This window comes from Solanum lycopersicum, chromosome 9, assembly GCF_036512215.1.
Source record: "Solanum lycopersicum chromosome 9, SLM_r2.1".
Taxonomy (NCBI): domain Eukaryota; kingdom Viridiplantae; phylum Streptophyta; class Magnoliopsida; order Solanales; family Solanaceae; genus Solanum; species Solanum lycopersicum.
In genome coordinates, this window is record NC_090808.1 from 61,785,370 (window position 1) to 61,798,710 (window position 13,341).

The following is a 13,341-nucleotide window of genomic DNA, read 5'->3' on the forward strand; positions in this document are numbered from 1 at the left end:
GTATGTTCCATATAATAATAATAATAATAATAAGTACAACCTAATTCCAAAGTATTGTCCTTGTTAGGACAACATAACATACAACAGTAAACTGTACTACTTGCATTCTATTAAATCATAATTATAGTGTATTTACCTTTCGAAGAATTCATATTCACACTACATTTTTACACACTACAACAAAAATAACTTTTAACGATATTAAATATTGATATTAGTAAAAAATACTTAAGTTTTTATAGGTATTAGTTAAGTGTCATTAGAAATAATATCGCTAAAGACTTTAGGGACATATACAAAGAGTGACAATTGCCACTAAAAATAATATTTAGCGACAATTAAAAATTAAATATCGCTAATGATAATTCTTATCGTAGTGATAACATATTTATATATTAAAAAGGAACTCATCATAAAATATAACCAAAAGATATATCATAACAACAAAGGTATTGAGGTCGAATTTCACAGCTCGTAAACGGACATAAGAATAATAAAAAGTTTGCTTCTTGTTTGTACTTCCAACTAGTACTCTTTACTAATTAATTATCATACCCTAAAACCGTACATCACAAATATATGAAATTGACAGTAGGCAATTATTATTACTAAATAAACAAACCCTAGGTAGTGACATAAATTAAATCCTCAAAACAACTAGTAGTACTAATAATAATTGCTAAAAACCATCATGAAATTTTTAAAACTGAACTTCATATGAGTAATGTTGGTTCTATTATTACCTAATAATTAACTTTCACCTCATCCCGATTGTAATGGTGGTGGTGATGGTTGTGATGGTCGTTTTCTTTTCTTCTTTTCATAGCTTACACCTCTTGCTTTTGATTGCAAATCGCGAACTTCGCGAAGATAAAGCCTAACAGCACGAGTACCAAAAGGGTTCATTTCAGGATTTCCACCATTTTCTTCATAAGCAGCTCTAAGACGTCCAATAAGTGCATCAAGGCTACCCCAAGCTTGACGAAGAGGACATGGACAAGGTGCTGGAGGATTTGGAAGACCGTAAAATGGACATATCAGCGTATGGATTTTAGTTTTGCCAAATTGATCAAGGTAACGGAGGAATTCAAGGACATGAGCTCCACTACAACGAGAGAGGGAGAGTGGTGGTCTGTGGTTTTTAAGGTACTGACCGAAAGTGTTCCAATCACGGCGTTTCTGATTCTCATATCGACTTGATGAGGTAGATGATGATGATGTAATGTTGTTGTTATTGGTGGTGGTGTTGGAAGGCTCTACTTCTACAAAGGAATCCATTAGTTTTTTTATTTTTTTTTGAGAGTTTTTTAGGGTTTAATAAGAGAAGGACATGGTGTGGAGGTTGAGGTTAATTGTTGATTTGAATAATCAAAAGATTTCTATATTTGTAAGATACAAGATAGAGACTAGAGAAGGATTGAAAATTGGAGAGGCAAAAAAGGAAGAGTTTGATGAAAGGATTGATGGGAGAGTGAATGAAAGGATTCCTTTTTCTCTCTCTTTGTTTAGCTACGATAAAAATAACTTTTAACGATAATATATATATATATATAAATAAAAGTACTAAATCTTAACGATATTAGTCAATAGTCAAAGGATTCAATGTTAATATAATGGACATTTATAAAGAGTGTTAATCACTGTTAAAATACATATTTAACTATTATCGTCAGTGACGAATCCAAGATTTCCATTTAGGGGGTTTGAAAAAAAAAAGTACTGCTTAAAAATTTGAGGTTTGAATCCTCAACCACTAAGTCAACCTTTAATCTTATATTCAAGAGGTTCAAAATCAATATATAAACATAAAAATTCTTTAAAATACAATATAATTTTTTTGCCGAGGGAGTTCAACAAACTCTAGATCCGCCCTTGATTATCGTTATTAATTAGTTGCTGCTAGAGATTTTTTTTAATAAATTATTTATGTTGTATGGTCATGTTTGAGTTTCTTTGTTTGAGCAATAGTAGAAAATCTTGGAAGACTGTCATGTTAGTTGATTTGGTAGCTTTGAATTCTGAGAATGATGAAAGATTGGTTTTTTCTCAAAAGAGGGGAAGCAAAAGTACTAACTCCTCTCTTAATTAATGCAAATTTTCATTGGATATTAGAAAAGGAGACAGAAAAAGCTTTAGTTTTTTTTTTTTTTTTTTTAAGGAAAATAATCAAATGTGGAGCTAGTAGGGTGATTGATAGACAGCAGGTTAAGATAGAGACAGTGAAAAAGTTAGAAAACATGGGGGCCATATAAAAAGGGTAGCAACATATATTCACCCACTCTCTGTTTGAATGACAGCTCCATGCACACTTCTGACTCTCCAACACCATCATATTAATTACTTCGAATTCGTTTGTATTGACTTGAAAGTCGATCGAATCTACTGGTAAGTAGGTTTTTGATTTTTAAAAATATTTTGATAAATATTAAAAAAAATAATTTAAAATAACTTAATATAAGTTACAAAGTATTTGACAAGGTAAAAAATAACTTAAAATAAGTCAAGAAATAAAAAAGTAGAGCTTATTTTAGTTTGATTTTTTATTTTTGACCTAAAAACTATTTTTAAAAAAAAATCAATCCAAACGAATTCTAAATATTATTTGTTTTTTCTAACTTCTTTTATGTTATGTACTTTTAAAGAAAAAAAGTTATTGAAGTACGATTTTTTATTAATAAAAATTGTAAGTGTCATTATTGTGCAGGAGCCATATATATTTTCTATGTATCCTTCTACTTTTATCAGACAACTCCCTAAGTACGACTAAATTCTAGTAAGTGTAAAGAGGTTTATGTGTAATTACATAAATATTATGATATATTTAATGCTATAAACTTTTAATAAATATTATAGATATTTATATAAAGTTGTACTGAAAATGTCCGTCATATTTCTGAGGGCAACAATAAGGTAAAGGCCAAATTAATTTCTAGACTCATAGTTATAATATATAGTATTGATTTTTGTGTTTACTAAGTAATTAATGAGATTTTAAGATGTATATACACCAACAGGACGATAGGAAAGTCAATGAGAGGTGTTTACACATTTGGAAGACTTGGAATATATTATAGTATAAGTAAAACAAACTCTAATGCTCAAACGTAAATACGCAAACATTATATAATAAGGTCGCCAAATTACGACAACACTTAAATTCACTAAAAATAGATATAACAATGAGGATGAGAAGTTCATACTCTAGATCGAAGATGAGAAAAAGAAGGTTTCTTCACAATACATATAATCTTTTAAGGAAAAAGGACAAAAATTCTTCCCTTAAGTTCATTTACTATCCTTTATCCCCGGTTAGTTTTAAAAATATTCAAAATTTCTCATTTTAAAGTTAAATGAGGCGGATATAAAAATGTGACAAAAATAGAGACAAATACAAAAATGTGACAAAAAATGAGGCGGGATACAAAAATGTGACAAAAAAATATATAATGTATCTGTCACTTTTTTATTGTATCAGCGCTATTATGTACTCGTGTTTTTGTATATTTTTGAGGAGTTTTGGTAATTAAAACTTATGAAGGACAAATAGTCATTTAGCACTAAAAGTATGTTATTGATGTCATTTGCCCATCTTTTAAAACTGCAGATAACAACGATATAAACTCTATTCAACCTAGAGCCCAAGCCAATTAATTCTTGGGACTCTTTGTGGTTTGGCCCCAAGCCCAACAGTTCATCCGACCCCGAAGTCATTTGCGCTCATAACAATAATTAAGTGCATCCCTTGAGGATCTGACTGACCTTTAAGAATTTTTTTAATCCAAAATGACAAGGTAGTGAAGTCCCTCCATAGCGCAAATGTGGCGCTAGTGCAAGTTGAGACGCACACCATGTGGCAAATGTATCACCAAAGGGAAAAAAATCTTCTATTAAGGACTGAATGTCAATTTGGACGTGATATAATTAATGTATGTAATTTCAAATGTCTATTAATTCGAGACACCTCTAATATAACTAAAATAGTAACAAATCATCAAGTTTTGAAGTGTTAAGGTCTTCTATAGCTTCAAAAACCAATTTATACTGAATAAATCATTATAAACATAAAACGCTCTTTTGTACCTCCTCAAGAAGAGAAGGTAATAATGAATGAATATCTAGGTCATGTTCCTCCAATAAGAAACTTGATTTGGCAACACACATTAAAAGGCATTATTTAAATACATGTAGAGGTGTTTATATATATAGTACCGCTACAAATTACAATAGTCTGGGCCCATAAGGATCCTCAAGAAGTCATTACTCCCAAACATTTTTTTAACTTTTAAGTATATAAGATTTAGATATTTTGTAATTTGTAAATATATGTTATTCCTTCTGTATAAATAATGTATATGATTTATTTTTCTTTTAATTAATTAATATTTAAAAAAATAACACATTTCTAAATTTTAATAACAATCATTTTTTTTTTGTTCTTAATAAAATAATTTATAGTCATTACAAATATCTTTAGCTTATTTTAAATTATAAATTTCAAATTTTTTTTTCTAAATTTCATGCCAAGTCAAATTACATTTGGTTTTAGCATGGCCCCTACCACGAGTATTTATCAAAGAAGAAAACAAAAATGGAGACTTTAAGCCTTACCTTCATAATCTAGAGCCTAGGAGAACAACTAGGGACTTGGAGCCACAAAACCACAAATTTTAAAAGTTTTAAGTTGATTTTGTATTATTATTTTAAATAATATAGATGATTCAAGAATTTCTTGCAAGTGTGTTATAAGCTAACCACAACACAATTCATTTACGCATGTAATTTATATGAGTCTCACTAGTTTAAGATCTAATTATTTATTATATATTCTTATTTGCAATATTATATATTCTAATAGATTTTTATACCTCAAGCTTAGTTCATATACATATATATCTTAAATACATGAAATCAAAATTAGGTGTAATTTATTCTAGACACATTGTATCCAAATAAATTCGTAAGTATCTTAGATGCACAACAAATCTCACTTGCATCTCTCTCACCTTGCTCGCTACTCTCTCATATATCTGGTATTTCAAATACATGTGAATTACACCAGATGTATGTAAATATATGCATCTAGCGTGATTTACATGTATCTCGGATACATTATGCATCTAGCGTGAATCTCTCTCTCTATTTTTGTATTTTTGAGTATATAATAGGAAAAATATATGTATTTAAGTGTATTTTCTTCAAATATGGTAGGAACTCGGAATGACATCCCTAAACAAAACTCAATCATTAATTTACCAAAAGTTTCAACAAATCACAAAATTCATTCCTAAGCTTTCAAGCTATTAAAAACTCGAATTTTGAATTGTTCACTTCAATTCACCCAATAGTTAATTAAATCTGTGATGGCAAATACAAATATCACTCAATCAGTTTCTAAAGAATGAAAACATATTCTCACATAGCAATTTCAACCACCTATTTTTTTCAATTTCAAGAACATATATAGGGTAAGACGATAGATGGGAGTGTAGTTACTCTAATATGAGTATTCACAACAACTTGTCACATATACAATATCTACTAGCTAACAAATGGCCTTCTAGAGAAGAAAAGCAACCATAGGGACAAAACCTTATTAGCATTTGTTGCCAATCCTGAAAGCTATAACACAAGAATCTACTACCATTTACATATCACAGTCCTAACCAGTAGCAAACAACTTCCTAATGGTAAAGCAAACAAGAATGGGAAAACTACAGATGATTTTTCAAAAAACAATATTTGCTACTGGAAAGAACGACGACCGGCACTCTAAATATTGAATCCAATGACAAAGCAACATGGTTCAATGAGCCAAAACCTAGACATCATGACTTTCCTCTCCCCGTGGCTCCTTCGCGTTGACTCCGGAAATGACTGAGAAGTTGTTGTGCCTGCTCCATTATAAAGAGAAAATACTAACATTTATCATCCTGAAACTAGGAAAATTCACTTTAAACAAGGATAAGAAAGGGAGAAAAATTGTGTCATGGCTTCTCGAGACCCACGCGTATCATGGTGGGGATGTATTGAGTGTACTATACGCAGCTACAAATTTGTCAGGAGGGCAAGATGTGATGGACAACGAAATTGTATAAACCCTCTAAAGACTAAGTAGAATCTTTTCCTGTATAAATGTTTGTCTAGTTATTGGATCCAGATGAAGAAAGTAGAGTTTATTTTAACAAAGTCTTTCATTTAAATTATAGACCGGCCCTATCATTTCTCAGGCACTTCGTTTAGTAAGCAGATGACATCTAGGAAGAACAGAAAGATTGAAGTGGATAGTTCAAAATGGGAATTTTTTAAAGAAGATAAAGCTACATACCTTCTCCTTTGCTCTTGGGGAACCCGACTGTGACAAAGCAACAAGCGGTGGGACAGCACCTTCTTGCAACACTAATCGACAATACTTGGGACTGTTGAGACACAGTTGCAGCAGTATTGAGGCGGCATTTTCCTTTCCCCGCTGAGATCCGGTTTCAACAATCTCGACTAGTGATGGTATACCCTCCTCTCGGGCAATAGCTAAGCAGCCCTCTGAAATGGTAGACAAATTTGCAAGAAGAGCAACAGCCTTATCAACCATTACATTTGAAGGGTCCAACAACCTAATGAGATGCTTCACGGCTCCAACCTGAATGATGCGAGCTTTATTTTCATGAAATATTGACAGATTAAATAATGCTGTAGCAGCGTCTTTTTTCCCTCTGATGGTACCTAAACCAAGAAGATCAACCAACGCTTTCACTGCTCCAGAACGCCCAATCTTTTTTCTGTACTCTTCCAAAAGAGACAGACTGAAAAGAGCTGCAGCAGCATTCTCTTTTGCGCCAGCATTTCCTGTTCTCAGGACATGGATGAGGGGTTCAAGCGCCCCTTGCTCCGCAATCATGGCCTTGATGTCTTCATTTATTGATAAGTTTAGCAATGCTGTCACAGCATGCTCTTGAGTTGGTTTCACATCAGAGTTTAGCAAGGAGATAAGTGGAGCAATAGCCCCACAGCGGCCTATAATAGCTCGGTTTTCCATGTTGTGCTTTGCAAGAAATCGGAATTCTGCTGCAGCTGCCATTTGCACCTCAGTTGATTGACTTTCCAAGTCTCTAATAAGCTTTTCAACATGGGAACTCGTAGTCAGATCATCAGATGCCGACTTTGTTGGTAAGGAAAGTTGTCTAGCATGGTTGTGAAGTCCGTTCACAGCCATTTCACTCATTGTTTTGGAGCTGTGATATTGCCTTGCAGACAAATTAGGAGAATTCCCAACACTCTTGTTGCACGGAGAAGAAATGCGGTAATCACATTGTACCTCTCCAGATGTATCACTGACATTATCATGTTTGCTTGATATCCTTGAGACATCAGTTGACGCTGAGGGAAGATATTCAATACTGGAAACAGCACTTGATACCGATTCACTCCGGCTGTGAATATAGGAAATCCCTGGGGATGTGTGGCCAGATTTTTCAGCCTCCCTGATACGGCATGCACTAAATTCTTCTTCACTTAATTCGGATGTGCAATCAACCTTTTCAAAAGCTTGTCCACCTTGATGACAAAGTCTTGACATTGAATTGCTGGTATCTGAGGAACCTCGCACATCGTCCATATCAGTAAGGTGTACAGGATTAGATGTGATTCCATCATGAGTGGACTCAGGGTTCCCATTAAGCCTCACTTTGTTTACCTCACACCAATTCTCTATCAGAGCTTTAACAGTGTAATTTGGGATAAGATTTGAATGTGCGAGTGCTTGGTTGGTTCTTGGGCATGTAGTTAGTCCATGATCCAGCCATTTTTGAATGGAAGTCTTCTCATAAGTTTGGCCTGAAGCAATAATGACTGGATTCACCATCAGTTCCAAAGACAAGGGACACCGGAAATAAGGAGGGATCTTAATACCATCTATGGCCTTGAAGTGGTCAAGTTCAAGCATACAATCACGAATATCAGAGAAGAGATCTATGGAAAGGCTGATCTTATCTAAATCTCCTCTCGTTTCATTATCTTTAGCATTCATCCGCTCCTTCTCTAATGCAATACATTCATTCAATAATTCTTCATGAGATACAAAATTAAGAGAGTGAATCATTTCTGTCAGACTTTCTGAGACAAGAATCTTTCCTACTTCGGGAGCCATATTCATCTGTTTTGATATTTGCCCCACTTCAAACTTTTGAATCTCCTGTATGAATGGCTGAAGTACAGGAAAATGGAACCAGTTGAGCTACTGTCAAGATCACATACTTATTCCACTAGCTTTAACACAATATTAATAAGAAAAGGAAGGAAGTGTGGGAAACAAAAACATACAACAACGAAAACTGTAAGAACTCGTGTATTAAACCAGACCTGAATTTCAGAAGGACCCAGAGAAGGCGGTGATGATTCTAGTAATTCACATAAAGTGTGAGACAACTTGAGTGCAATGCTCTGGATTTTCAGCAACTCAGGTTCACTCTGCAAAACCTGAAACATCGAATATCTAATAAGTTCTTTCAAGAAAATAGAAATGGAAAAGATTGCGATACGCTCATCATTTTTCTTTACTTTGTGTTAAATAAATAGAACTAGATGAAACCTTAGAGAGAGAAGGAAGAAAACTGGATACTTTACGGTAGAATGGGCCAGGCACATAGCTTGATTTTTCACAGATTTTACAAACGAGGAACTCAAGTACCAGATTGACTGTATATTTGACGCCCTTCTCCTCCAAGAAGGGCGACAGAAGTGTAGGAGAACTGATAAGCACATCACTCTCATGAACCATGAGCTTAAACATGACCATTTGAAGTAGTTATTGTCATATTGATCTATTATATTTAACCCATTTAGAACAGCTATATAAATGTAACCAAGAGTTACTCAGCAAGGACATCACATAAAAATCCTGCAGAGAATGTCCTAAATCAGTATACTAGATACATAAATTCATTCTATTTATGTGATAATGCCACTTCAGTGTTTCTGCACTGTAAGAGAGTAACTGTAGTTGTGCATTACTTACATAATCTGTAGTAAGCAGGCCTTATTGTGTAATGCACAACTCCAATTACTGGGAACTTTTTCTCAACATCACCGGTCAAAGTTGGACCATGCCAGAGCACACAGCTAATCTGTTCAGTTGTTGGAGCAGAAGAGGGGGAAGCGAGACTCAAAAGAGATGGTAGAAGTTGATACCATCATTTATATGGTGGTATGTGTGGAGAGGAAGGAATGGAAGATGTTTTGAAGAAAGATTCAATTCCATTCACCAAGTAAAATGGAATTGTTTAGTATCTTTACTTTTTTTGGTGTAAACAATTATGTATAGTGAATGTAGATTAACTTGTAGAGTTGATAGAAAATTTGTAATTTTAGTGATGAATTTTGAATGTCATCACACTCACTATAAGCAGTTGAATCATCATGCATGGGCAAACCAAGATTTCTGTTATTTGAAGAGAGCAAGACTATTCTGAATGATCCACAACGAATAGTCTCAAACAGAAGAAATCAAACTAACAAGAATGGAAAAGAAATTAACCAGAGACCGGAACTCATTTGTTTGCTGAGTGTTCTTGGATAATTGAGGTTAGAAATGAGCTATTGGATTGAACAGGTTTCTAGTTCAATCAAGGAGTGTCACAAAGCATAAGCTGGTTCAATAGAAAGCACTGGAATCAACTGAAGAAGGAGCTACTTACAGCAGTGTGGGGAGCTATGATCTATTATACTTGGCAAGCCAGAAACTAGACAGTTTTCAGGAATGAAAGTATAAATACCAGTTCTGTTATTAGGAAGATTCAACGAGAGATGAGGGATAGATTAGATGTTTTGCATACTTTCAAAAGAGCCTTATGTAGTCAATATCTGATTCAACAATTGTGTAAATAACTGTTCGTTTTGTTTTTTTCTGTTTGAGGCCTACGAGATTGCAACACCATTCCTGGAAGGTGGTTTGTAGTACTAGGTGCTCTTTAAAGTTGTAAACAATGGCAATATCATAGTTACTACCAAAAACAAAGGATGGAAAAGGACTGGCATTGGCACTCAGATCTTAACCAATAAGCGGTAGCTTCATGTGCTGGTGCTTAATTGATGTAGCATAGCCATTGACAGTATAAAATTTACTCAAGGCATGGTGAATCCATTAGTTTGTACTCTGATGATATTTTGGAACAAATTAAGTTTGAATAAATAAATGCAACAGCAAATAATTTTAGCACAAACTGTTGGAAAGTTGAAACAGAGAAGGTGTATATTTAATTAGGGAACAACAGTCAGAGCGATAGACAGTCAAAACTGCGCCCAAACACCTGCATAAGTTCCTAAATTTCGCATGTGGTTTCCGTTCAATTTGTGAGCATATGTCTATATCAGAAAGAGGAGAATTAAAATTACCCAGAGAATTTTGCTCTTCTTCAGAGACCATTCTTCCAGTGATTCCCTAGCTTCATTAATGGCTACATCTAGTTCTTCACACTGCCTGCATATGGTTTCATCTGAAGGAGCTTTCTGTTGAGCAACATCATCCAGTACTGGTTTCAATAGCTTCAACAAAGTTGCAATATTTTTGTAGTTCTTTTGACCAGGCATACTCTTTGATGTTAGACATGTCACGAGGTGAATGAATCGAGAGATACTGTTTATAAGGCACCTTACAGATGTCAACTCCATTAACCTGTCATGCACAAATCTGTTAACCTATTATCTACACAGTAACTTGCAACAGAAAATCAAGATTAGAGGTGGAAAGATACAGTTAGATGTGATTGTAATGATTGAATGGAACAACTACCTCTCTTATACCCTGCTTCTTACATGTTCAATAAGAATTCTCCCACAGTAATGTTAATAAGAACGAGAGACCAAGATTGAGACCAATGCAACAGAACAAACCAACACACAGTTATGACATTTATAGGCGATCTAACCACATGACGGGAAGCCCAAACATCAATATTATTATCTTTTCAATGAACCATAAAGTAGAAATCCAATATCTTCATACATTCTGATGTAGCTATCATTCGCTTACACAGAAAACAGTATGAAATACACAATTATTCATGTCAAAATTTTATTTTTACAACTCCTTATTAGTAAAATCAAAAGTTACCACTTATACCAAATTTGGACAACATTAGCACAAAATTTAAATTTGAAATACCCTGAGCTGCCACAAACAACACTAGTAATGAATTACCATCAAATTTAATAGCATAACCTATTTCCTTAAATGGGTTCAAACAAATCCTTTCCTTTTTCACTGCCACTTTCCAAAATTTAGATATATTGAAACAACAAAGCCAAAAATATTCCGAAATATTTATTTCAAACTTGATATATTATCTTCGCAGTTGCAGTGTAGGGAAAAGTAAAAAAAAAAGGAGAACAAACAAACAAACTTGAGCTTCAAATACACATAGCCAAGCAAGTTTAGCTTCCAGTAAAAAAGAATCTGCTACTCACTTCACAAGATTAGATGTTTTTAACACATATAACATTCTTAATACAGTTATTGGCGATCCCCCAATTCTTTAGACATAAATCTGAAAACAGAGTTTTCTTTAACAAATTGGAAGAACAAAAAGCACAAACTAAAAACACAAAACCCAATTAGCATATTGAATTGAAAAGCAACAAAAGCAGCTTTTGGTTATACCTGGAGCTTAGATAATTAAAAAAACAAAAAACAGAAACCCCAGATCTTGAAGAAACAATGGTGTTTCAAAAGTGAAGAATTTTCATTTGGAATAGAGTTTGAAGAATCAAAATAACCCCTTTTTCTCCAACAATTCTTGCCAACCCTCTTGCCAGTGCTTCATTTTGTATATTGAAAGAGAGAGAGAAGGGGCTGTAATTAACAGGGCAGCAAATTGCAAAAGGGAGAGAAATGAAACAGTGGTAAAATTTGTGGGACCCTTTGTAGGTACAGATTTGTTGGTGATGCTTGTGAGTTGTGAAAATTTATTAATGTAATTAATGATTGATTAATGGAGGGAACAAGTGTGATTAATGGATTAAACTATTGGTTAATTAAGAATCTGTAAGCATCAACTGATGAAAGGAGGAATGATTATATAGACAATGTTATCAAGAAATTGACCACTTATCACTATTTTATAATGACTATTTCACCCTTCGGGCATTACCTGAATCCATTCGGGATGACGCTATCAACAAGATTTACTTCATATCTAGGATTGATTTACTTCATATCTAGCATTCGAACCCAAGACATGAAAGGAGGAATAATTACAATCATCAATTTACTTTCCAGAATGACCATTCATCACTATTTTGTAATGACTATTTATCTTCCAGGGGCACTGCATAGATCCATTCAAGGGTGACGCTACCAATAAAATTTTCTTCATATCTAGAACTCGAACTCAAGACCTGAAAAGAGAAATGATTACAAGACATTGTCATCAATTTACTTTCCAGAAATGACCACTGATCCCTATTTTGTAATGATTACTTTCATTTCCGGGGCACTGTCTGAATCCATTTAAGGGTGACGCTATCAACAAGATTTACTTTTTATCTAGAATTCTAATCCAAGCCATTTAGTTAAAGGTAAAACATTTCCACCAGTGCACCTCAACTCGATAAGAAATGTACTTATCTAATTTATCACTTCCTTATTCTTTCAAATTTTTGATTTTTTTTTAATTGTCATAGGTTATTTTGTATGAACGATTTAATGAGAATGGTTCAAAATCTCTTACCTAACTATTTTACCATTAAGTTCATAAATTACAATTTCATTTCTTATTTCAAAAGTGTGAAATTAATTGACATTTTAGCATGTGATAATAATATTCAAGCTACACTAGTTGTGGTCCAACAATTCTAGCTTAGCCACAAAATAAGAAGTCAAACACGAAATGCTCTAATTGTTATTTACTCCGTAATTAACTTTCAATTTTTATCCGCGTTTTAAAAATTAATGAATGATTTTTTGAAATATATTAAAAATAACAAAAGAAAAATATTTAAAATAATTAATAAGTAAGAGTAACGAAAAGAATATTTTTAAATAACAAAAAAAAAATACTAAAAGGTTTAATTATGGTTAGTAATCATTGGCAACAATATGTGGCTAATAATAAAGCGTGGTTGATTTAAGAAATTGTCAAAAACCACAATATTCTCTCTAAGACGAGTGACGACTTAAAAGGTCTCAAATCTTCTTTTCTTTTATTTTTTCGTTGAGTCAAAGCGTTATTTATTTATTCATTTTATCCTTATCTGTTAAAAATTTATGTATTATATAATAACTATTTTACTTACTATTTTTTAATTAACGTTTACGTCATTCTTAGAGGGACTGGGGTCAAATATGATTGGACA

General features: G+C 33.3%; 2 protein-coding genes across 3 annotated transcripts; both read right to left on the reverse strand.

Moving 5' to 3' along the window:
• Nucleotides 1–387: 387 nt before the first annotated feature.
• Nucleotides 388–1,523, reverse strand: LOC101262247 (protein LIGHT-DEPENDENT SHORT HYPOCOTYLS 4-like). Its single transcript, XM_004246905.5, has one exon. It carries the CDS (start codon nt 1,276–1,278, stop codon nt 763–765), a length of 516 nt encoding a protein of 171 aa, XP_004246953.1. The 5' UTR covers nt 1,279–1,523; the 3' UTR covers nt 388–762.
• Nucleotides 1,524–5,423: 3,900 nt separating this feature from the next.
• On the reverse strand, nt 5,424–12,044 carry LOC101260859 (U-box domain-containing protein 3). 2 transcript variants are annotated; one of them, XM_010327869.4, is made up of 5 exons: nt 11,648–12,044; nt 10,384–10,663; nt 8,353–8,469; nt 6,326–8,197; nt 5,424–5,891 (listed from the first exon to the last, which is right to left on the reverse strand). In XM_010327869.4, the coding sequence occupies exons 2-5, from the start codon at nt 10,657–10,659 to the stop codon at nt 5,826–5,828; spliced, it is 2,331 nt and encodes a 776-aa protein (XP_010326171.1). In that variant the 5' UTR covers nt 10,660–10,663; nt 11,648–12,044; the 3' UTR covers nt 5,424–5,825. The 2 variants fall into 2 exon arrangements, with proteins under 2 accessions (XP_010326171.1, XP_010326172.1); XM_010327870.4 differs by having other exon boundaries at nt 10,384–10,678; nt 11,648–12,037.
• Nucleotides 12,045–13,341: the final 1,297 nt, after the last annotated feature.